The following is a 22,142-nucleotide window of genomic DNA, read 5'->3' as shown; positions in this document are numbered from 1 at the left end:
CAAACGCTGGCTGTAACAGCGTATTACACTTGAAAATTTCGACGGGTTCATCCAGTGTCTAAGTAGCTCAGTTGGAAGAGCAGTCGCCCGGCAAGCGGAAGGTCGTGGGTTCAATTCCCGCCTTAGGCAGTTCGATTTTTCAAGTTATTTATAATTTTCAAATTAGTTTGAGATGCGACTCTAAACGCTAAAAATTTAATAACTATGTAAAAGAGCTGTTTCATCTTAACTGACAGTTAAATATTTGCAACAATATTTCTGTTAGATGTAGGGTAGGTATACTTAACATTGATGAAACAAACGCTGGCTGTAACAGCGTATTACACTTGAAAATTTCGACGGGTTCATCCAGTGTCTAAGTAGCTCAGTTGGAAGAGCAGTCGCCCGGCAAGCGGAAGGTCGTGGGTTCAATTCCCGCCTTAGGCAGTTCGATTTTTCAAGTTATTTATAATTTTCAAATTAGTTTGAGATGCGACTCTAAACGCTAAAAATTTAATAACTATGTAAAAGAGCTGTTTCATCTTAACTGACAGTTAAATATTTGCAACAATATTTCTGTTAGATGTAGGGTAGGTATACTTAACATTGATGAAACAAACGCTGGCTGTAACAGCGTATTACACTTGAAAATTTCGACGGGTTCATCCAGTGTCTAAGTAGCTCAGTTGGAAGAGCAGTCGCCCGGCAAGCGGAAGGTCGTGGGTTCAATTCCCGCCTTAGGCAGTTCGATTTTTCAAGTTATTTATAATTTTCAAATTAGTTTGAGATGCGACTCTAAACGCTAAAAATTTAATAACTATGTAAAAGAGCTGTTTCATCTTAACTGACAGTTAAATATTTGCAACAATATTTCTGTTAGATGTAGGGTAGGTATACTTAACATTGATGAAACAAACGCTGGCTGTAACAGCGTATTACACTTGAAAATTTCGACGGGTTCATCCAGTGTCTAAGTAGCTCAGTTGGAAGAGCAGTCGCCCGGCAAGCGGAAGGTCGTGGGTTCAATTCCCGCCTTAGGCAGTTCGATTTTTCAAGTTATTTATAATTTTCAAATTAGTTTGAGATGCGACTCTAAACGCTAAAAATTTAATAACTATGTAAAAGAGCTGTTTCATCTTAACTGACAGTTAAATATTTGCAACAATATTTCTGTTAGATGTAGGGTAGGTATACTTAACATTGATGAAACAAACGCTGGCTGTAACAGCGTATTACACTTGAAAATTTCGACGGGTTCATCCAGTGTCTAAGTAGCTCAGTTGGAAGAGCAGTCGCCCGGCAAGCGGAAGGTCGTGGGTTCAATTCCCGCCTTAGGCAGTTCGATTTTTCAAGTTATTTATAATTTTCAAATTAGTTTGAGATGCGACTCTAAACGCTAAAAATTTAATAACTATGTAAAAGAGCTGTTTCATCTTAACTGACAGTTAAATATTTGCAACAATATTTCTGTTAGATGTAGGGTAGGTATACTTAACATTGATGAAACAAACGCTGGCTGTAACAGCGTATTACACTTGAAAATTTCGACGGGTTCATCCAGTGTCTAAGTAGCTCAGTTGGAAGAGCAGTCGCCCGGCAAGCGGAAGGTCGTGGGTTCAATTCCCGCCTTAGGCAGTTCGATTTTTCAAGTTATTTATAATTTTCAAATTAGTTTGAGATGCGACTCTAAACGCTAAAAATTTAATAACTATGTAAAAGAGCTGTTTCATCTTAACTGACAGTTAAATATTTGCAACAATATTTCTGTTAGATGTAGGGTAGGTATACTTAACATTGATGAAACAAACGCTGGCTGTAACAGCGTATTACACTTGAAAATTTCGACGGGTTCATCCAGTGTCTAAGTAGCTCAGTTGGAAGAGCAGTCGCCCGGCAAGCGGAAGGTCGTGGGTTCAATTCCCGCCTTAGGCAGTTCGATTTTTCAAGTTATTTATAATTTTCAAATTAGTTTGAGATGCGACTCTAAACGCTAAAAATTTAATAACTAAAGAAATATACTTACACAGATAAGCAAGATTAGGATATGAATATTTGTGTATAGGTATGGTTTCAAATAACTATCGTGATATCGTCCTTTCAATCTAATCTCGCCAACAGAGACAGTGCAGTGTGGATGACATAGAAAAGACAACACATGAGATGTTTTCTTCATGAAAATTTTCTACACGGTTAGAGGGAGGGATGATTATTTTGTGATATATTATTTCGTCTGAGGGAGGATTATTTTGTGCTCGTGTATACCCTTTTTTATCTAGCATATTAGCATCGGTTATGTAAGAATTCGTAGCTACAGATTTACAAAATTATATCATCTGTAGTTGCGAAAATTTTGCGACAACACACGAGATGTTTTCTTCATGAAAATTTTCTACACGGTAGTGTCTGAGGGAGGATTATTTTGTGCTCGTGTATACCCTATTTTTATCTAGCAATTAGCATCGGTTATGTAAGAATTCGTAGCTACAGATTTACAAAATTATATCATCTGTAGTTGCGAAAATTTTCATGAAGAAAACATCTCGTGTGTTGTCTTTTCTATGTCATCCACACTGCACTGTTTCTGTTGGCAAGATTAGATTGAAAGGACGATATCACGATAGTTATTTGAAACCATACCTATACATAAATATTCCTATCCTAATTTTGCTTAACTGTGTAAGTATATTTCTTTGTTGGCTTCCTTTGTGAAGCTTTAATTGTTTCTATGATTTATTGTCACCATAAATAGATTTAATGTCCAATCAAGTGAATGTTAAAAACGCAAGTAGGTAGCTAGGTACTTATCAAGCAATGTTATTAATTCCATTACAGGAAGACAATTTCTTTAATGACATCTTGATTGCCTGCTGCTATGGGGCCATTGTTTAGGCCACTTCGCAAATGGGACAGTACACGCATTTTGAGCAGCTTGTGACATAGCCTACTAGAGTTTAAAAACAGTAGAATGATCATAAAGAATAATAAGAATAACCGAGAGGTTCCGACAGAGCAGTGTAAACTCTACACTCTTAACGCTGGTATGTAATACGACTGGTATCTACTCCTATGTCTCATACGAGACATACAGTAACGAACGTTTGAATATTCAAACGTTCAAAGACAAACTACAGTTTCCAAAATACAACATCATGAAATTTAACGTCAACTTTATTTCAAAAAGTATATTTTTTTTATTATTTTTTTGCATTTTCTGACTATTTTATGTATTTTTTTAGTATCGCCTGTTACTTAGCTTTATTACTGTTTTTATGGGTATGGGTACTCTTAGTTTAGAAGTTATTACGTTTTCTTTGCAATCAGTAATCTGAAGAAAAAAAATTATAAAAAATAATAAAAATAAAAACAAAAAAATACCTCTTGTCGATAAAAATAGGTCTAGTTTCATCTATTTTCGTACACTTTATCGTGACTCACATTGTATTATTTATAAGGGGCTATAATAATATACCAAATACTTTTTGTGCCAAATTAATAATGTTACAAAGATATTATTTTGTTTCAATTTATTGATAGTATTATTTTTGTTTGAGACTGAATTTTTTGTTTAGAATGTGACCCAGCAGGTCATTATACATATTTCGTTATTATGATTGTTTATTATATTATTTTAAACGTAATTTAACTTGATTTAACATGTATCACGGTAATCCGATAAAGTAAAAAGTAATTACTTCTTGGTTTGTTATAGTTGGCCGTCAGTCAAAAGACATTAACTTCATATTTAGATTTTTTTTAAATACTGTGTACGTTATTTTGAAATGCCAGTAACTAAAAATGATTACTAAGACTTATTTTTATGTATCGGCATTTTCATTGCGGCGCTACCTATTATATATTTTTTTTAAATGGCTTTTTTCTCTCCAAACTTCATTAAGCTATTTCTCTAAATCATGTTTCTGCTAGTTAATGACTTCTTGCAATCAGCCGACGATATATACTTTTTTTGGCAATAGTATAAAACGCTGGGCTATGCCAATGCTAAGTGACGATTCATCTGAAAAATATTTGATTACCCTTAAAAAGTTATGTATTACCAGATAGTCTTCTAGGAACGACGCTTTATTAGCAGTAAAGAAAATTTTTTTACTAATCATGAAAAATTTGTACCAACTAAATTTAATTTCAAATAAAAAAGATGAACGTGAAGAATGTTAAAGTATAAGTAACATTTTAGAGAGTTTTGATTTCTTAGTGCTCGTTACATTTTTTTCTTCACTATTTGAAATTATTAATCCTGTTTCTAGCTCTACAGCATGAAAATAATGACTTACAGAAATCTAGTATTTTATTAAGTAATCTTTTTTAATAGACTGTGCCAATTAAGAAATCAGAATTCATTTAATAGTTTGCTAAATGAATCCAAAGATTTAGCAAAAGAGTGGGGGGTAACAACTGTTTTTAAAAACAGTAGGCGAAAGATAACGAAGCGTTTTTTTGATGAGTTATCACAAGATGAGAGAATTTCCGACCCGGAATCCTATTTTAAAGTCAATGTATACTATTGCTGTTGAGATATATTAATTTCTCAAACTAAAGAAAGATTTCAGAGCCTTTGCAACCTGAGTATTTATTACATTTTTTTTTAATTTTTGCATCAAAATCTTAATGCGGTTCACCGAATACATCTACGTACCAAGTTTCAACAGTATAGCTCTTATAGTTTCGGAAAAAAATGGCTGTGACATACGGACGGACAGACGGACGGACGGACAGACAGACAGACAGACATGACGAATCTATAAGGGTTCCGTTTTTTGCCATTTGGCTACGGAACCCTAAAAATAGTTACAACAGTGTTAGTTACCCGTAGTGGTTGCGTAATTGTTTAACCAAGGTGAAAAAATAAAAATATCCATAATAAAACTTCACATCTTTAATTTTACAAGTCTATTTTTACCTATTTCAACAAACGGCCGTTATCTGCTACAACACTAGAACCAGTGATGCACTTAGCTTTATCGCTGGCTAAATACAGCACGAGGTCCGCAATTTCAACCGGATCGGACGAGCGGCCCAGCGCGGTCTTTTTGCCCCAATCGTCGTAGGAGCCATGCATGCCGCTGTTCTCGAGGAGGTCCGTCACCACCGGGCCCGGTCTGACGCCGTTGACCCGCACACCAGACGGTGCCAGCTCCAACGCCGCGCCCCTGGTAAACTGGTCCAAAGCTGCCTTCGACGCGGCGTACGTCACCAACGAAGGCGGAGGCGTCGAGCACCCGTTCACTGAAGATATGTTCACAACGTTCCCCTTCGTCTTGACCAAATGAGGGGTCGCTAAGCACGTCAGGTGGAACACCGCTCGCACATTCGTATTCATCATCTCGTCGTACGAGTCCATCAGGTCGCCTGCTAACAGACCGCCTAATCTGGCAATCCCGGCGTTGTTGACAAGGACGTCAATTTTGCCGAATGTCTCCAGGGTCTTAGAGATGATCAGTTTGGCATCGTCTCCTTTGGATACGTCCGCTTTGACGATTAAATGTTTCTTTACTGATTCGGCGACTTTCTTCAGTTTGGTATCGTTTCTGCCGACGAGGACCACGGAGGCGCCCTCCCTGCCGAAGGCGACGGCCGTAGCGGCGCCGATGCCGGAGCTCGCGCCAGTCACTATCACCACTTTGCCGGAGAAACTCATTGTGTGTGTTTCCGCCCACGAGTCAACGAATACTGCGATTATGCTCGAGACGATAAGATATATATGTCATGCAAGAGACCTGTTATGATTGAGCAAGGCACGAGTTCTCAAACTGCTGTTATATTATTTGCCTTTCTTTAGCAGCATAGGTACAGCAGCGTAAGTTTTAAATATTCGTTCGTTTCAGCCAATTGACGTCCACTGCTGTACAAAGGCCTCCCAGGGATTTCCACGACGATCGGTCCTGCGCCGCCCGCATCCAGGCACCACAAGATCCTCGCTGTCTAAGAGCATAACTGGCATAACTTTAAGTTTTTTAATTAGTCTTTTGTTTTCTTTAAATTTTTGACGATTTGTAAATATTGTTTAAAAAATATTCTATACTTAGCCTATAAAAAATAAAGAAACTTTTGATTTTGACTTTGAGTAGGTACCTACTTACTCTTTGCTGAGTCACTCAAACCCGAGCTGTTTGAGTTTAATGTTTGGGAAATGCTGGTCCTTAGTACTTATTAATGTTTAGTAGGATGATTTGCAAATCTGGGGGCACGGCAGTGCCCCCACCAAGTCGAGCAAAAAAGCGGCACGGCCGTACCATCCTTTTCTAGAAGCAATTCAGGCCATTTTCGACCGCCTGTAACTTCGTTGTGGATAAAACTAGAAGGCTGAATTTTCATTAGCTATGCAGGCATTGTAAAGACACGGTATATTTAAAATTTCATTCAATTTGAACCAGTAGTTTAAGAATTATAACGGGTCAAAGTTACTTAATTTTGTCACTCACTGACTCACTGACTCACTGACTCACTGACTCACTGACTGACTCACCGATCATCAAAATTCTAAGGCACTTCTAGCAGACCTAGAAGCTTCAAATTTGGAATATAAGTAGTGTTTGGTGTATGAATCAAGGAAAAACTAAAATATTTGGGGGCACGGTAGTGCAACCGCCAAGTCAGTAAAATTTTTCAATTTCGGTCCAGTTTTCTAGATACATAACTGCTGTCTACAAAATACAAAAAGAAATGAGGTTTGGGGGCACGGTAGTGCAACCGCCAAGTCGAGTAAAATTTTTCAATTTCGGTCCAGTTTTCTAGATACATAACTGCTGTCTACAAAATACAAAAAGAAATGAGATCCCATCAAAAACAATACTTGTCAAAAAAACCAAGTCTCGCAACTCAGTTGTTCTGCGGTAAAAAGTTGTGAGATCCGTGTAATACCAAGTCCAGGCCAGGAAATCTTTAACGTTTTACATAAATATATTGACTTGGCCATCGCATGAAAACACGTATAAATTAAATTATTTAGTGCGATGGCCAAGTCAATAATTTATGTAAAACGTTAAAGATTTCCTGGCCTGGACTTGGTATTACATGGATCTCACAACTTTTTACCGTAGAACAACTGAGTTGCGAGACTTGGTTTTTTTGACAAGTATTGTTTTTGATGGGATATGTATTATCAGAATCATAATCAGAATTTTATTTGCGTAAAATTAACAAGTCAAATACTTAGTTAGGTACCTACTTATCGTCGCGAACACTTGTTTATTCAAGATCGACATAGTAGTGGACCTTGAAAATGTATGAGCAACTGTATGTATGTAATGTACTAGCTTTTGCCCGCGGTTTCACCCGCGTGAAATTTAGTTTGTCAACAGAATTATGATACTGTGCTACATGTCCTGAAGTGGTGGTAGTAGGGTATGCTATACCTATTTGGGACATAGTGTATAAGCGCCCTGGAGAGGGCCTACCTACTAGGTACTGAATAAAATATTGATTTTATTTGGTAGAAATGAAGATGCAGTAATAGGATTCTACTGAATCCAGTATTTAAAGCTGACTGGCGAACTCCCTACGATACAAATTTAACATTTGGGAATCTTTGGACTGTATGAAATAAATAGTGAATGGTCATCACACACTTAAATAAATTATTAGGATGATTTGCAAATTATTAATATGACAAATATTTAGTTATCTACTCATCACCGCGGTCACTTTTTTATCATGAACTCATGATACAAGTTCGATAACCCGCTGAAAACCAGCTTCGTGACTTGACTACTTGTGTCAAACAAAGTTGGTTTATTTATAACCAGAAACACATCTAGTCAGCTTTGATATATGTATTACGTAATGTGCATATGAATGCGCAGCGTCATGATAAGTTTGTATACAGAAACTTGACTTCAAACTCACCTTTACAACAAATCGCTACTCACTGTGTTAATGATTTGTTATATTTTTTACCCATCATGGTAGTGATGATATTCTCGTTCATTCTGACTAAGCGTGACCTAACTCAATTCCGCAGACAGCTAAATTAATGATAATTACATGTAACTGGATCTAATTCCCTGTGTAAACAGTTGTATTTACTACTACGTCATCTAATACTTCATGATGTTTACATACGATGTCTTCTGTTTAGTGCATAATAATATTGTTCGTAATACATACCTGGTACTATGAATTAACTGGTTTAATGGAATTAATTAATACCTCTTCCTCATACCTAACCTTTAACTATGGACGTGAAAAAATAATCACACTCCCATGGACGTCGGGTCTCACAGACCCCTATCTAAAATTCTTCTTATTTTCATATCTGAATCAATTTGAATTTATTAATATATCTAATAACTATTAATAAAGGATTTAGTAGTAAATGTCGTCAGTTGCAGGTTCACTTGGGGTAACTGACAAAATACGGTTTTTGAGTTAAATATACAGTTTTTCTTAGTTTTTTCTGCTCTTTCGTATGGTATACGTAAAAAAATTCTAGCTTTAAAAAAATTACAGTTACACGGACATTTTCAGGTGTGAACTTTTCAGATTTCCTTCATAATTTTGGTGTAACTGACATTGTAATAATTTTACCAGGTTGAATTGGTGTATCTGTAATAATGTAAAAATTTTGCTGCAAAACTTTGCAATTACACTGATTTGCTAAGGTTTATAACATTAAATAAAATAGGAATTTAGAAAGTTTTAAGGCATATTACATTATTATTATACCAGCAGTATCAGTTAAAGAAGTTAAAGTTAGCTCAACAAAAAAAAATATTGAAATTGAGCAAACTATCCAGCCAAATAGGCGTCACTGCGCGTTGCTAACATTAACCTGTTGTTACTCTGTTACTTTTACTGTTGTAGTACTCATGACCTTAATTCAACATTGCTATAAAGAGTTGGGAAATTAAATCCATTTTGTTTTCAGTTTAAGTTGCCCCGTAGAGCTAAATACGGTATTGGTAAGTCAAAGCTTAAAAAAATATTGAAATTACTTAGTTTCACAGTAATACTTTAGTTATTTCAATATTTCTGTCTTAAAAAAAATAAATACACATATTTTCTTGATTTTCATGGCTTTTTTAACATTTTTTAATGAATAAAATAAAAGTTACTTCTAACAAAATAAAAAAAAAAATTAAGAAAACGACAAAATGTTATTTTTTTCATGAATTCTCTTATTTTTTAATACTTTTACATAAATTATACAGCAACTAAGTAAACAAAACCCAGCAAATCCATCAAATAATTTTAATTTGGGCAGTACTTACACCAATTTGACCTATGTTTTTTCCAAAAGTATGGTGTAAAATTAGTGTAACTGTCAAAAGTACAAAAATACATTGGTGGAACTGCAATTTATTTCCTTAACTAAGACATATTAGATAATTCTTTTTATTTAATCTAAAACCGCGTAGAATTCTAAGCATTTCTGTAAAAACAGATCCAAAAAAGGTTAAATAGGAAAAAAGTTATGTCCGATTTAAGACGAAAAAAAACTTTAAACGGCTCTACTGAAAAACTGTATTTTGTCAGTTACCCCAAGTGAACCTGCAACTGACGATGTAATCAAATTTTAACCATCATTTAATATATTTTTTGCAAATATTAAAAACTTAGACGTTTTTCAGTGTTAATTGACTTGCCATCACATACATATAGGCTCCTTGATTACAGTAGACTATTAAAAATAATAGTAATATTTTTTTCCTTGCTAATTAATAACCATGTAACTTAAAAACATGAACAAAATTTCTGAAGGACATAAAACAAAAATTTTGAGAAGGGTTAAAGTTACAAAAATTATACACAGTAGCCTAGAACACTTAAGACAAATTATTTCTACAGGCGTGTGTTATATTTCTTTGAGAGCTTTGATAGGCAAAATGCACACCATTCAGAATTGGAATCTGCAGCAGTGGTGAATTCTAAGACATCTAAACTCAAAAGAAGAATCGTCTACAAGAAATACCTTACTCCTGAAATGTTCTTTAGATAGTTGGGCTAATAATATAGCTAGTGTACTCAGATACTTTCTGCCATTATGTATTCTTACACTAGAACAATTTACTTAATATTATAATAATATAATATAAAAAAATTATAGTTGACAAGTCACATCCATACAAGTATGTTTGTATGGAAAATATAGTCATCGGGTCTCCCAGGCCCGGACAAAATTTTGGATGGTTATTACTCACGTAATAAGTGCCGGAAGACGCGATTTTATGCCTCCTCGTTCCAAACACAGTTAAAACTGAAGCTACTGAGATGGTCGAGAGCAGCACGTGGCGGGAAGGTGTTTAAACCGAGAAATTGGAAAGGGGGGTGGGCCTCTGAGACCCGACGTCCATAGTTAAAGCCTAAGTACCCTTAGTGATTTGCATAATTCAAGAGTACTTACATTAAATAGAAGTTTCTCGCAAGATAGCGCCCTAACTCAAACCGTAAAACCGTAAGGTGCTACGTGCTATTCATCTCAATTATCATCTTAACCACCTAATTGAATCTCTTAAATTTTATTCAGTGAAAATATCAATTTTTTTTATCACCTTTAAGTTAGGCGGATTTTTAAACATCATTCCGTCACAAATTAATACTGTTTTATCTTACTGGCATAAATCTAATCAGCGATACCAAATTTAACGTACTCATTATTACTTAATTGAATACAGTCTGAAATAAATGAGCTACAAATAATATGAGTTTCACATATAAAGTGGTCATCGTGACTAGGCAGTTCTGGCATTGGGGCCACTATCGCCATAAAATTGGCTCAAGCAGGAGCTAACGTTGTCATCGTAGGAAAAAACGAAGACAGACTCAAAAACGTCATTAAAGGAGATGACGTGCCCATTGAACCCGATACTAGAAAAATCGGTGTGCTTGTCACATTGAGAAGTTTGGGAAAATTGATGTGCTTGTCATGAATGACTTTCGTAGATGTAATGTAGGGTAATTGCGCCGGTTTTCCGTCCAGCTCCTGTTTTCGTCCATTTGACCGACTTGCTACAAACAAATACGGAAAATTAGAATACAAACCTAACTTTCCGTGCAAGTTTGGGCTTGTTACAATCTATAATATCTAAGTAACAGTTCTGCCTGCATGAAAATGTTGACTTTGTTGAAATTATTGACTTGGCCATCGCACTAAATAATTTAATTATTTAGTGCGATGGCCAAGTCAATAATTTATGTAAAACGTTAAAGATTTCCTGCCATGGACTTGGTATTACATGGATCTCACAACTTTTTACCGTAGAACAACTGAGTTGCGGGACTTGGTTTTTTTGACAAGTATTGTTTTTGATGGGATTAAATTAAGGGGGCCTATCTTATGAGCAATTAGCAACTAGCTACCTGCCAATAATATTTTTCACAAAATCGCTTAAAAGCACGAAAATACGTCTTCCGACCACGGGCTGGAAGACGTAGCGTGGGCAGGCCTCCTACTAGGTGGACCGACGATCTGGTAAAGACGAGGTGGAAGAGCCTGGATGCGGGCAGCGCAGGACCGTGCATTGTGGAAAACCTTGGAGGAGGCCTTTGTCCAGCAGTGGACGTCATTTGGCTGAAACGAACGAACGAACGAAAAGAACATGTAACCAAATTATAGGATTCTTAGGCTGAGTTGCACCAACCTTATTTTAACCGTAATAATAACAGTAACCGGTGCTTTTTGTATGGAAGTTGACAGATTTTTGACGTTTGTCAAAGTTAAAGTTAGATGGTGCAACTCAGCCATAAGGTTGCGTAATTGTTTAACCAAGGTGAAAAAATATCCATAATAAAACTTCACATCTTTAATTTTACAAGTCTATTTTTACCTATTTCAACAAATAGCCGTTATCTGCTACAACACTAGAACCAGTGAAGCACTTAGCTTTATCGCTGGCTAGATACAGCACGAGGTCCGCAATTTCAACCGGATCGGACGTGCGGCGCAGCGCGGTAGTGGTGGCCCACTCGTCGTAGGAGGAGGGCATGCCGTTGTTCTCGATGATGTCCGTCGCCACCGGGCCCGGGCTGACGCCGCTGACCCGCACACCAGACGGTGCCAGCTCCAACGCCGCGCCCCTGGTGAACTGGTCCAAAGCTGCCTTCGACGCGGCGTACGTCACCATCGAAGGCGGAGGCTTCGAGCACCCCATCACTGAAGATATGTTCACAACGTTCCCCTTCGTCTTGACCAAATGAGGGGTCGCTAAGCACGTCAGGTGGAACACCGCTCGCAGATTCGTATTCATCACCTCGTCGTACGAGTCCATCAGGTCGCCTGCTAACAGACCGCCAAATCTGGCAATCCCGGCGTTGTTGACAAGGACGTCAATTTTGCCGAATGTCTCCAGGGTCTTAGAGATGATCAGTTTGGCATCGTCTCCTTTGGATACGTCCGCTTTGACGATTAAATGTTTCTTTACTGATTCGGCGACTTTCTTCAGTTTGGTATCGTTTCTGCCGACGAGGACCACGGAGGCGCCCTCCCTGCCGAAGGCGACGGCCGTAGCGGCGCCGATGCCGGAGCTCGCGCCAGTCACTATCACCACTTTGCCGGAGAAACTCATTGTGTGTGTTTCCGCCCACGAGTCAACGAATACTGCGATAATGCTCGAGACGATAACATATATTATGTCATGCAAGAGACCTGTTTTGATTGAGCAAGGCACGAGTTCTCAAACTGCTGTTATATTATTTGCCTTTCTTTAGCAGCATAGGTACAGCAGCGTAAGTTTTAAATATTCGTTCGTTTCAGCCAATTGACGTCCACTGCTGTACAAAGGCCTCCCAGGGATTTCCACGACGATCGGTCCTGCGCCGCCCGCATCCAGGCACCACAAGATGGTCGCTGTCTAAGAGCATAACTGTATGCCAGTTTATATACTTTAAGTTTTTTAATTAGTCTTTTGTTTTCTTTAAATTTTTGACGATTTGTAACCATTGTTTAAAAAATATTCTATACTTAGTCTATAAAAAATAAAGAAACTTTTGATTTTGACTTTGAGTAGGTACCTACTTACTCTTTGCTGAGTCACTCAAACCCGAGCTGGGTTTGAGTTTAATCTTATGTTTGGGAAACGCTGGTCCTTAGTACTTATTAATGTTTAGTAGGATGATTTGCAAATATGTATTATCAGAATCAGAATCAGAATTTTATTTGCGTAAAATTAACAAGCCAAATACTTAGTTAGGTACCTACTTATCGTCGCGAACACTTGTTTATTCAAGATCGACATAGTAGTGGACCTTGAAAATGTATGAGCAACTGTATGTATGTAATGTACTAGCTTTTGCCCGCGGTTTCACCCGCGTGAAATTTAGTTTGTCAACAGAATTATGATACTGTGCTGTCTGTGCTACATGTCCTGAAGTGGTGGTAGTAGGGCATGCTATACCTATTTGGGACATAGTGTATAAGCGCCCTGGAGAGGGCCTACCTACTAGGTACTGAATTTATTTTAACCATAGTCCCACCGCACAGTGGTAAACGTTGCATGTCACTGGCACTGTCCTTTATTAGTCTACGTTTATTAGTTTCGACGTAATTGTTGAACAAAGATACCCCTTCCCAGCGGTTTCCATAGTAACCAAATAAAACATACCTTAATGACCTGGTTTTTCTTGACATGCAACGTTTACCACTGTGCGGTGGGACTATGGTTAAAATAAATTACCCGTAGACCCACTGGCAAAAACTGTTCAGAACGGTGGGACAACGGGTAAAAAAAATTACCCGTGGACCCACCAGGGGGACATGTTGGGGGGACCACGGGTAAACGCCGGATTTTATTTGGTAGAAATGAAGATGCAGTAATAGGATTCTACTGAATCCAGTATTTAAAGCTGTCTGGCGAACTCCCTACGAGACAAATTAACGTTTGGGAATCTTTGGACTGTATGAAATAAATAGTGAATGGTCATCACACACTTAAATAAATTATTAGGATGATTTGCAAATTATTAATATGACAAATATTTAGTTATCTACTCATCACCGCGGTCACTTTTTTATCATGAACTCATGATATAAGTTCGATAACCCGCTGAAAACCAGCTTCGTGACTTGACTACTTGTGTCATGTCACGATTTTTGAAAAGGCGCCCTTTTTCAGCAACAATAAAATTAATTATTAACCAATAAGTGTCCATTAACAGATCGACTAAAGAGAATGATTAAGTAGTCGTTTCAGCCAAATGACGTCCACTGCTGGACAAAGGCCTCCTCCAAGGTTTTCCACAATGCACGGTCCTGCGCTGCCCGCATCCAGGCTCTTTACCAGATCGTCGGTCCACCTAGTAGGAGGCCTGCCCACGCTACGTCTTCCAGCCCGTGGTCGCCACTCGAGAACTTTTCTGCCCCAACGGCCATCGTCTCTACGAGCTATGTGCCCCGCCCACTGCCACTTGATTTTAGCAATTCTGCGAGCTATGTCGGTCACTTTGGTTCTCCTGCGGATCTCCTCATTTCTGATTCGATCACGCAGGGAAACTCCAAGCATGGCCCGCTCCCCAAAGAGAATTATTATCCACACAGAATCCAAGTGTTTGTTCTTATTGGGTTAATTACATACATACAAACAATAGGTAAGGTACCTTTAGTAATACTCGTATTTAATGGCAGGTAATTACATTTATAATCGCTTTGATAATTATCTTAGTGCATGCGTATACTTTAATTTATGGATTTACATAAATGGCATGCAACTACATTATGTCCAGTAAGGAATAGGTACATTTTATGGTAAGTATATGAATTAAAAAAGTTAGATTTATCATAAATTACATGCAATACTTAGTGTAAAATTAATTTATTATTATTTAATCCAAAAATATTTTCGCATGGTTATAATATATTTTATTGTACCATCATTCCATTATCTGCCACAAACACAGACCCAGTGATTCCTTTCGCCTTGTCACTGGCCACATAAAGGATCAAGTCTGCGATCTCTTCCGCCTTCGACATCCTTCCCAGAGGCGTCCTTATTCCCTGCGTCACTTGAATAATAAGCCGCAGACTACAAAGTTGGTTTATTTATAACCAGAAACACATCTTGTCAGCTTTGATATATTCCGTATTCGACCCACGACAACTCAACCCACTCATTATTTTTTCCTTACTCGACCCAATTTTGTTCCTTACTCTACCCACAACAATTTTTTAATTTTATGTTCCTTATTCACCCCAAAAACATTCCTAGTTCAACCCATTTTAAAACCACTTAAAAATATAAGATTTTTATGTACAGACAGTAGACACCATTCATGAATGTACAAATATTTCAAATAATACAATGTACCTATTTTATCTTTTTTTTCAAGCGGCTCATACCGCTGACAAAATAAAAATAATAAAAGTATTCATGTGGACAACTAATCCCGCGGTATAAGTTTTGAGCCTCTTAATTTGTTTATGTATTTACCTTAAAATAAAAAAATAAAATAAAATCTTTGATACTCATATCTATAATTTTTTCATGTAGGTGATGTTTTTGTTTTTTTTTATTTAATTATAAATAAATGTACATACTAGTAAATTTCGTTAGCTGCAACCGGAGGTTCCAAGAAAAAGCAAACTTTATTTAATTAAATTTAATTTAAAAAGAAATAAATTACAATAAAAGTAAAATTAGGTAAGCTAGTGATACCGTCTCGAAGTGTGAAACAAATATGATTATAAAATAATTGGTAAAATTAATGAAACGTCGCCGCTGTCGTCATGAGAGGCGCATTTTGCTGATGCTGTTGTCAAGAGAGGCGCGTTTTGCTGATGCTGCTCCGCGCGGTCCATAGTGCAATGTGCAATCTTGATTTGGGTAAACTGGGTCAGCGTCGATGCAGCGATCTTCATAGATTAGGCGTGCGTAACACCTCCCCCCGAAGAACAGCCACCACCGAAGAATTTCGTAGTGAATTGAGGTGGGGGTTGGCTTGCCCTTGTCTTTGGTTCTGGTACAGCGTATATTGTGCCTTGTGTCTGAGTTTCCCTTGGTTGGGTCTGGACAGAGTCTAATTTCTTGTAGTACTTGCGGTATAGTATGACGCTGATGAGTACAGATGCACCGATTAATACCATGTACAATGGGATGGTAGTATGGTATATACTGTAATCTTCGTTCTTCTCAAGATTTAACGTTGGATGCTGGGAGATCTTCATGTTGGTGGCGTGAAGATGATCCAGATTCATAGAGTTTAGTTTGAGTGTGACTGTCGAAATATTATACTCTGGTCCCTTCGGTAGATCCGTGATTGTCAGTACATGTCCTTTCAGTCGATCCTTGAGGTTGGAGATTGTCAACAGAGATGTTTCCATGTAGCATTTGTGTGGGATGATTGCGAGATAGCTGCCTCGATACTCCTTGTAGAGATCATGCCCGCAGGACAGATGTACCTTCGTAGAAGTAGGGAAGTTGATGACATAGTGGCGGTCGTCTAGTTGTTCGTATGCTGGTTGATTTAGTGTGACCGTGATTGGGCTGCAGTTGGCGCTCCGTTGTTGGGTCGTGATGAGTTGATGGATGCAATCTTCAGATGGTTGGCTTTGGAGACTCCGTGTTTCTTCACATATGAACCATTTGCTGGTCTTCGGGCATTCAGCCTCTATGTGCTTGAAATCTTTCTCATTGATAGCTAGGAATGGGGAGGATGGAACAAGGATTTCGTGATTTCCGTTAGGGACAATAGATAATTTGTATAGGTCGTATATGTAAGGAGTAAAGATTGGGAACTTGTACACTATTACTATTTCATTATCTACGTAATATGAACCTAACTTAATTATGTCGTAATATTCTCTTATTTCTAAGTCTAGAATCTTATTGTTTCCGTATAAAGTATTTAGCTTATTTATTAAACTGCGAATTTCACGTGAGTTAAGAAACGAATGATGCATAGTAGAAACTTTAATAAATGCTAAGATGTTTTGTAATTTAGTTAGTTCTTGTGATACTAGATCTATGTTATCTCCAAGTATTAAGAATGTTTGTGCGAGATGAGCATATTTTATAAGATCGTGGTCTCTATTAGCATCGCTTATGGAGATTTTATTTATTATAGTCTCTATAGTCTTTTGGTTATGTACTAAGCTATCTATAATTTTAGAGTATTGCGCGGCCATTTCTTTAGTTAAGCTTACATGATTGTTAAGTTCAGTTAATAATTTATTTTCATTATTACGAATACCTTTTATGGCCTGGTCATAGTGTAAGGCGTCCGTGTAGTCTAAGTTACCAGTTACACTCTTGACTACAGATCCGAGGCCATCAATGAGTCCCCTTTTAACTCGACTTGTTTCAAATGTCTGGAGTTGATCTGATACACTGTCGAGCTTAGACATAAGATATTGTAAATGGGGTTGAAATAAAGAGTTGGTCTTATTATTAAGTTCTGGGGAAGTATTCGCTAGTTGGTCATTGATTGAATTTACTTTATCTTGTAATTCTTGAAGGTTAACATATTGTAAAAAGGAATGATAATGGGATAGGATCCGGGACGGACCTAGCTTAAAGGGAAGGATACCAGGACCGCTATCTAGACTTTCAAGTCTTATCTCTTGTGTTACTACTGTTCGTAGAACCAGGTGGATTACTACTGCTGTCCTGTAACAATTTAGAGCTCTTAGGGGTTCTCTTCAATCTATGTTTTGCCACAGGGCCTCGTCTTTTCTTTGTATAAATATGGATAGGAAGGTCTGCCATGACTACATCATGAGTGAAACGTGGGGCTAGTTTTTGCCGGGATGCAAAGGGATTTTTAACAAATACTTGTTGTTCAGGACAGTAGTCAATCTCAGGTTCCCTATTTTTATTACGGTTATCCATTAAAGCCTTACGGGAGTCAGTACTTAAGTCGTGAATTAATTGATATGCATTAGTCATTTTGTCTTTATGGTTAGTCATGTATTGTTGTAATAAGTGAACTGTAAGATCGAGGTCAAAAGCGTCCCGAGGATCAAAGTGGCCAGTTATTACCTCAATGGGTCTACATTTGGTTAGGCTGTGTATACTATTATTATAAGCGAGAAGGGCGTAGGGCATAAGATTAGGGACAGAATCATTTTTATGTGTAACCTTTAAGATTCGAAGATGTTCTAGGATAGTCGAATGGAACTTTTCAACAATTCCATTTTCATTGGGTGTATGCGCAGCAACTTTGTGATGCTGTATTCTGTGCAATCTTACGAATTCACCGACAAGTTGGTTAGTGAACTCTGGCCCATTATCAGTCACTATGGTGATAGGTATGCCGTGATGTGTGCAGAAGCTAAGAAAACCCTGAACTACGCTAATAGCGGTTCCGTCTCGCAAATAGTATGCCTGAGCGTATTTAGAAAAGGCGTCTACGATGGTTAAAAACTTCTCACCTTGGATTGTTAATAAATCAATATGTACAAGCTCAAAAGGTTTATTGGTGGAAGCAACTATTTTAAATTGTTGTTTGACGGGGTTTCGATCATACTTTGCTTGACCGCACACTGTACATTCATTTATAAATTTAGTAATACTTTCGCGCATTTTGGGCCAATAGTATTTGTGAGACAGAGCTAAAAACGTTTCATTTATGCCCCGATGATTGGTTTTGCCGTCATGATACTTGTTAATAATTTCCTGTTGTCTTAAATATTCCCGAACGTTTTCTAATTCCCTTTTGGTTAGTATTAATTGCATTGATGAACTCTTAAATGTTCTTTGAATGATGGGAATGATGGAATACATGGCCAAAGGTGGGTTAATAAGCAATCCCGTTTTAACCTTTGGGTTCACGTACTCTTTTATTGCGTTCGTAACATCCTCCTCTAAGTTAGATTGCGATAGTTGAACTGTGATGCGAGTGTGCGTATCAAAGGGTTTAGTCACAATTGGGCGCCCTTTTATATCACCTACGATATTTAAAATAATTTGTTTGGTGAACTTATTTAATGGTTCATCGGAGATTGGGATTTCTAATATTGGGTTCTCATTATCTGTATGAACTGTCGCAGTCCCAGAGTTATCTGAAGGGGCTGTTATAGTTCTAGATTCATCTAATGTAGGTGCTTTCTCAGATGGATTGGCAACGATAGACATGAGCTCTTCGTTATTCAGTTCTATCCTAGATAATGCATCTGCGTTCGTGTTACACTTTCCCTGTTTATATATTACTGAAAAATCAAATTCACTTAATTTTAGGCGCCACCTTGTGAGACGTGAATTGGGCTCCTTTAAGTTCATGATCCATTGTAAGGGCTTGTGGTCTGTTATAATTTTAAATTTACGACCGAACAAATAAGGCCTGAAATACTTAGTTGCCCATACAATAGCTAGGAGCTCTTTTTCTATTGTACTATAGTTGAGCTCACTGGAATTAAGTGTACGTGAGGCGTACGCTATTGGTTTATCCGAGCCTATTGTACCCTGGGATAAAACAGCACCGATAGCTACATTAGACGCATCCGTTGTTAGTATGAATTCCTTAGAAAAATCGGGATATTGGAGGATAGGGTCGTTAGTCAGAAGCGTTTTGCAGTGATTGAAACAATCTACGTAATTTTTGTCTAGTGTAATTTTAGAACCTTTTTTTAAGACATTTAGTTAGTGGTTTTGTTAATCGTGCAAAATCTGGGATGAATTTCCTATAGTATCCTAGCAATCCGAGAAAACGTTTGATTTCAGTTGGGGTTTTAGGAAGGGGATAATTTTGTATAGCGGTAATTTTATCTGGATTAGGCTTCACACCCTCATTACAAATGATGTGGCCTAAGAAACTCGTTTCTAATTTTAAAAATTCCGATTTGTCCATTTGTATTTTAAAATTGGATTCTCGTAGTCTATTAAAAACTTTCTTCAGGTTTACTATGTGTTCCTGTAGGGAAGTACTGAATACGACAATGTCATCTAAGTACACTAGGCATATTTGCTGTAGGTCTCTTAGAACATTGTCCATCACTCTTTGAAAAGTTGACGGAGAATTTTTGAGACCCATCGGCATTCTTAAAAATTCATAATGCCCATTTTCTACGGTGAATGCGGTTTTATGAATATCGGTCGGATCCATCTCTACCTGGTAGAACCCTGATGCTAAATCTAGGGTGCTGAAGTACTGGCATTTACCAAGTTTATCAAGGACATCGGTAATGTTGGGTATAGGATACTTGTCATCAATCGTCTTCTCGTTCACTTTCCTAAAGTCCACGACAAGACGCCACTTTACCTTTCCTGATGCATCTGCTTTCTTGGGGACAATCCATATAGGAGAGCTCCAAGCAGAGTCTGATGGTCTTATAATATTCTGTTTGAGCATCTTATCTATCTGATCCCTAACCTCTTGTCTGTGAACGTATGGGTACCTATAGCTCTTGGTGTACACTGGAATTTCATCGGTCGTTCTAATTTTGTGTTTTATTTTATTGGTGAATGTTAACGGTTCACCCTCAAGATAAAACACATCCGCGTAATTAGCACAGAGATTTTTCAAGTTAACAAGTTCTTCTGGGTTGAGATGATCGGTACGCAAACGAGATAAAACTGCTTGTGTACGATCCGATGAGATTACAGGTTGTACGCTTTCGATGTTAAATAATTCAGCTTCTATGGGGCGGTCCATTGAAAAGATGAGATCGTTAGATGAAGTGTTAGTAATTTCTACCCAGCCTCTACTGTTACTAACTGTGGTTAAGCAATCTGAAATAAGGCAGTTACAAATAGTTTGATGTTGGACTAAAACTTCACCATCACTCGTGTTGATGGGCAGCTTCAGTAGTTTAGATGAATTAGCAGGGATGATATCTTCGTAAAGATTAACATTACGAGAATCATACATTTGTAAAGGTATCTGCGCATTTCTAGTTAGCAGCATTTTATTTTTAAGATCTATCTTTGATCCCCATTTTTCTAATAAGTCAAATCCTAGTAATCCGTCAAAGTAGTTGTGAAACTTGTACAGGAACAAGGTAATGTCAGTATTTTCATTTATCTCTGGAAAGCAAGGCAAGGTTATGGAATACTCGTTTTTACTAGTCCCATGAACATTGGTCACTTCAAACGGTTCGTGATTCAGAGGCAAATGATTAAAATATTTAGTTACAGCGTCTGGGTTTATAAAAGATTGATTAGCACCTGTGTCAATCAATAACTTTAAAGGAGGGTTGCTAATCTGGATAAACCCTAGCTGTCTCTGTATATGAAAATTAAGCTCTATTTTGGTTTTTCGGATTGGGAAGCTTGCTGAAAATTTTCGGTTGGGACTACGCCAGCCTCCTGGTCTACCGTTTCGGTTCCAGGGTGTTGTTCATAATAAAAGTTGGGGTTGTCATAGTAAGTATAGTCAGTATAGTTGGGGTTCCCGTAATAAGAAAATTGATCTGATGGGTAGGAATATTCCTGTTCACAGTCCGCGTAATTATAGTTGTTATAGTCATAGTCGTACTCGCACTCGTTCATATTCATTTCCCTAGTCTTAAAATAATTGCTGGGGGGCGGATTCCCATAAATTCTCCAGTCACGACCGGTAGGTGGTAAGGGTTTCGGCACAAACTGACTAACTCCACTCATAGGACGGGGGCCATTAAAAGGCTGTTGTGGTGAATGTCGATTAGGTGCTCTAAAAACTTGGCTGCCGGGGTTATAGTTCGGCAAGGGGGCGCGCATCATTTGCTGCGTTCTAGTGAGTCCCTGGGGTTGGTGAGCTCTAAAATTATTAGGCTTCCAATTTTGAGCAAAGGGTTGGATAGGCTGTTGCCGAGAAGGGCCAGGACCGTTAATCATAGGTGGCATCAATGACCTGGGATTATTAAAATTATTATATGAGGGTTGTTTCGGGATGAAGTTATTAAGTGGTAAATTAAAATTATTAGGCTGTGAAGAAGACCACTCTTTCCTATGTGACGGGTTACTCTCGTTACGATTTTGCATATAGATAGTATTTAACTCCTCCTGCACGAACTCTAATGCTTTCTCCATGGATTCCGGACGCATACAGCGTATCTTTGATCCCAGAGGGTCTTTTAGACCTCTCAGATAAGCCTTGAGGGTTAATGTTTGATATAAAGCACGTTTAGACTCTATTGTTGTAGGTACAGTTTCGTGAAGCGAAATGTAGGTCATGATAGTACTGAACAGATTCTGGCATCGTTCGTAATATTCCTGAGGGGTACTAGATCCCTGGGTCTGCATAGCCAAATCGTTATACAATGAGGACTCATCGCGGTGGTCTGCGAAGTTATTTATTAAGGC

At 37.8% G+C, this 22,142-nt stretch overlaps 2 protein-coding genes across 2 annotated transcripts; both read right to left on the bottom strand.

Moving 5' to 3' along the window:
* Positions 1-4,858: 4,858 nt before the first annotated feature.
* LOC135082113 (oxidoreductase UcpA-like) lies at positions 4,859-5,689 on the bottom strand. Its single transcript, XM_063976863.1, has one exon. It carries the CDS (start codon positions 5,633-5,635, stop codon positions 4,898-4,900), a length of 738 nt encoding a protein of 245 aa, XP_063832933.1. The 5' UTR covers positions 5,636-5,689; the 3' UTR covers positions 4,859-4,897.
* A 6,034-nt stretch (positions 5,690-11,723) lies between these two features.
* LOC135082560 (3-oxoacyl-[acyl-carrier-protein] reductase FabG-like) lies at positions 11,724-12,544 on the bottom strand. Its single transcript, XM_063977360.1, has one exon. The coding sequence runs from the start codon at positions 12,498-12,500 to the stop codon at positions 11,763-11,765; it is 738 nt and encodes a 245-aa protein (XP_063833430.1). The 5' UTR covers positions 12,501-12,544; the 3' UTR covers positions 11,724-11,762.
* Between the last annotated feature and the right edge of the window lie 9,598 nt (positions 12,545-22,142).

The sequence above is a fragment of the Ostrinia nubilalis genome, chromosome 21, assembly GCF_963855985.1.
Source record: "Ostrinia nubilalis chromosome 21, ilOstNubi1.1, whole genome shotgun sequence".
Taxonomy (NCBI): Eukaryota; Metazoa; Arthropoda; class Insecta; order Lepidoptera; family Crambidae; genus Ostrinia; species Ostrinia nubilalis.
The sequence above is the reverse complement of the archived record's forward strand: the minus strand, read 5'-3'. Positions and strand labels throughout refer to the sequence as shown.

Coding starts and splice junctions, on each gene's coding strand:
- LOC135082560 (XM_063977360.1), bottom strand. CDS start 12,500: ATGAGTTTCTCCGGCAAAGTGGTGATAGTGACTGGCGCGAGCTCCGGC.
- LOC135082113 (XM_063976863.1), bottom strand. CDS start 5,635: ATGAGTTTCTCCGGCAAAGTGGTGATAGTGACTGGCGCGAGCTCCGGC.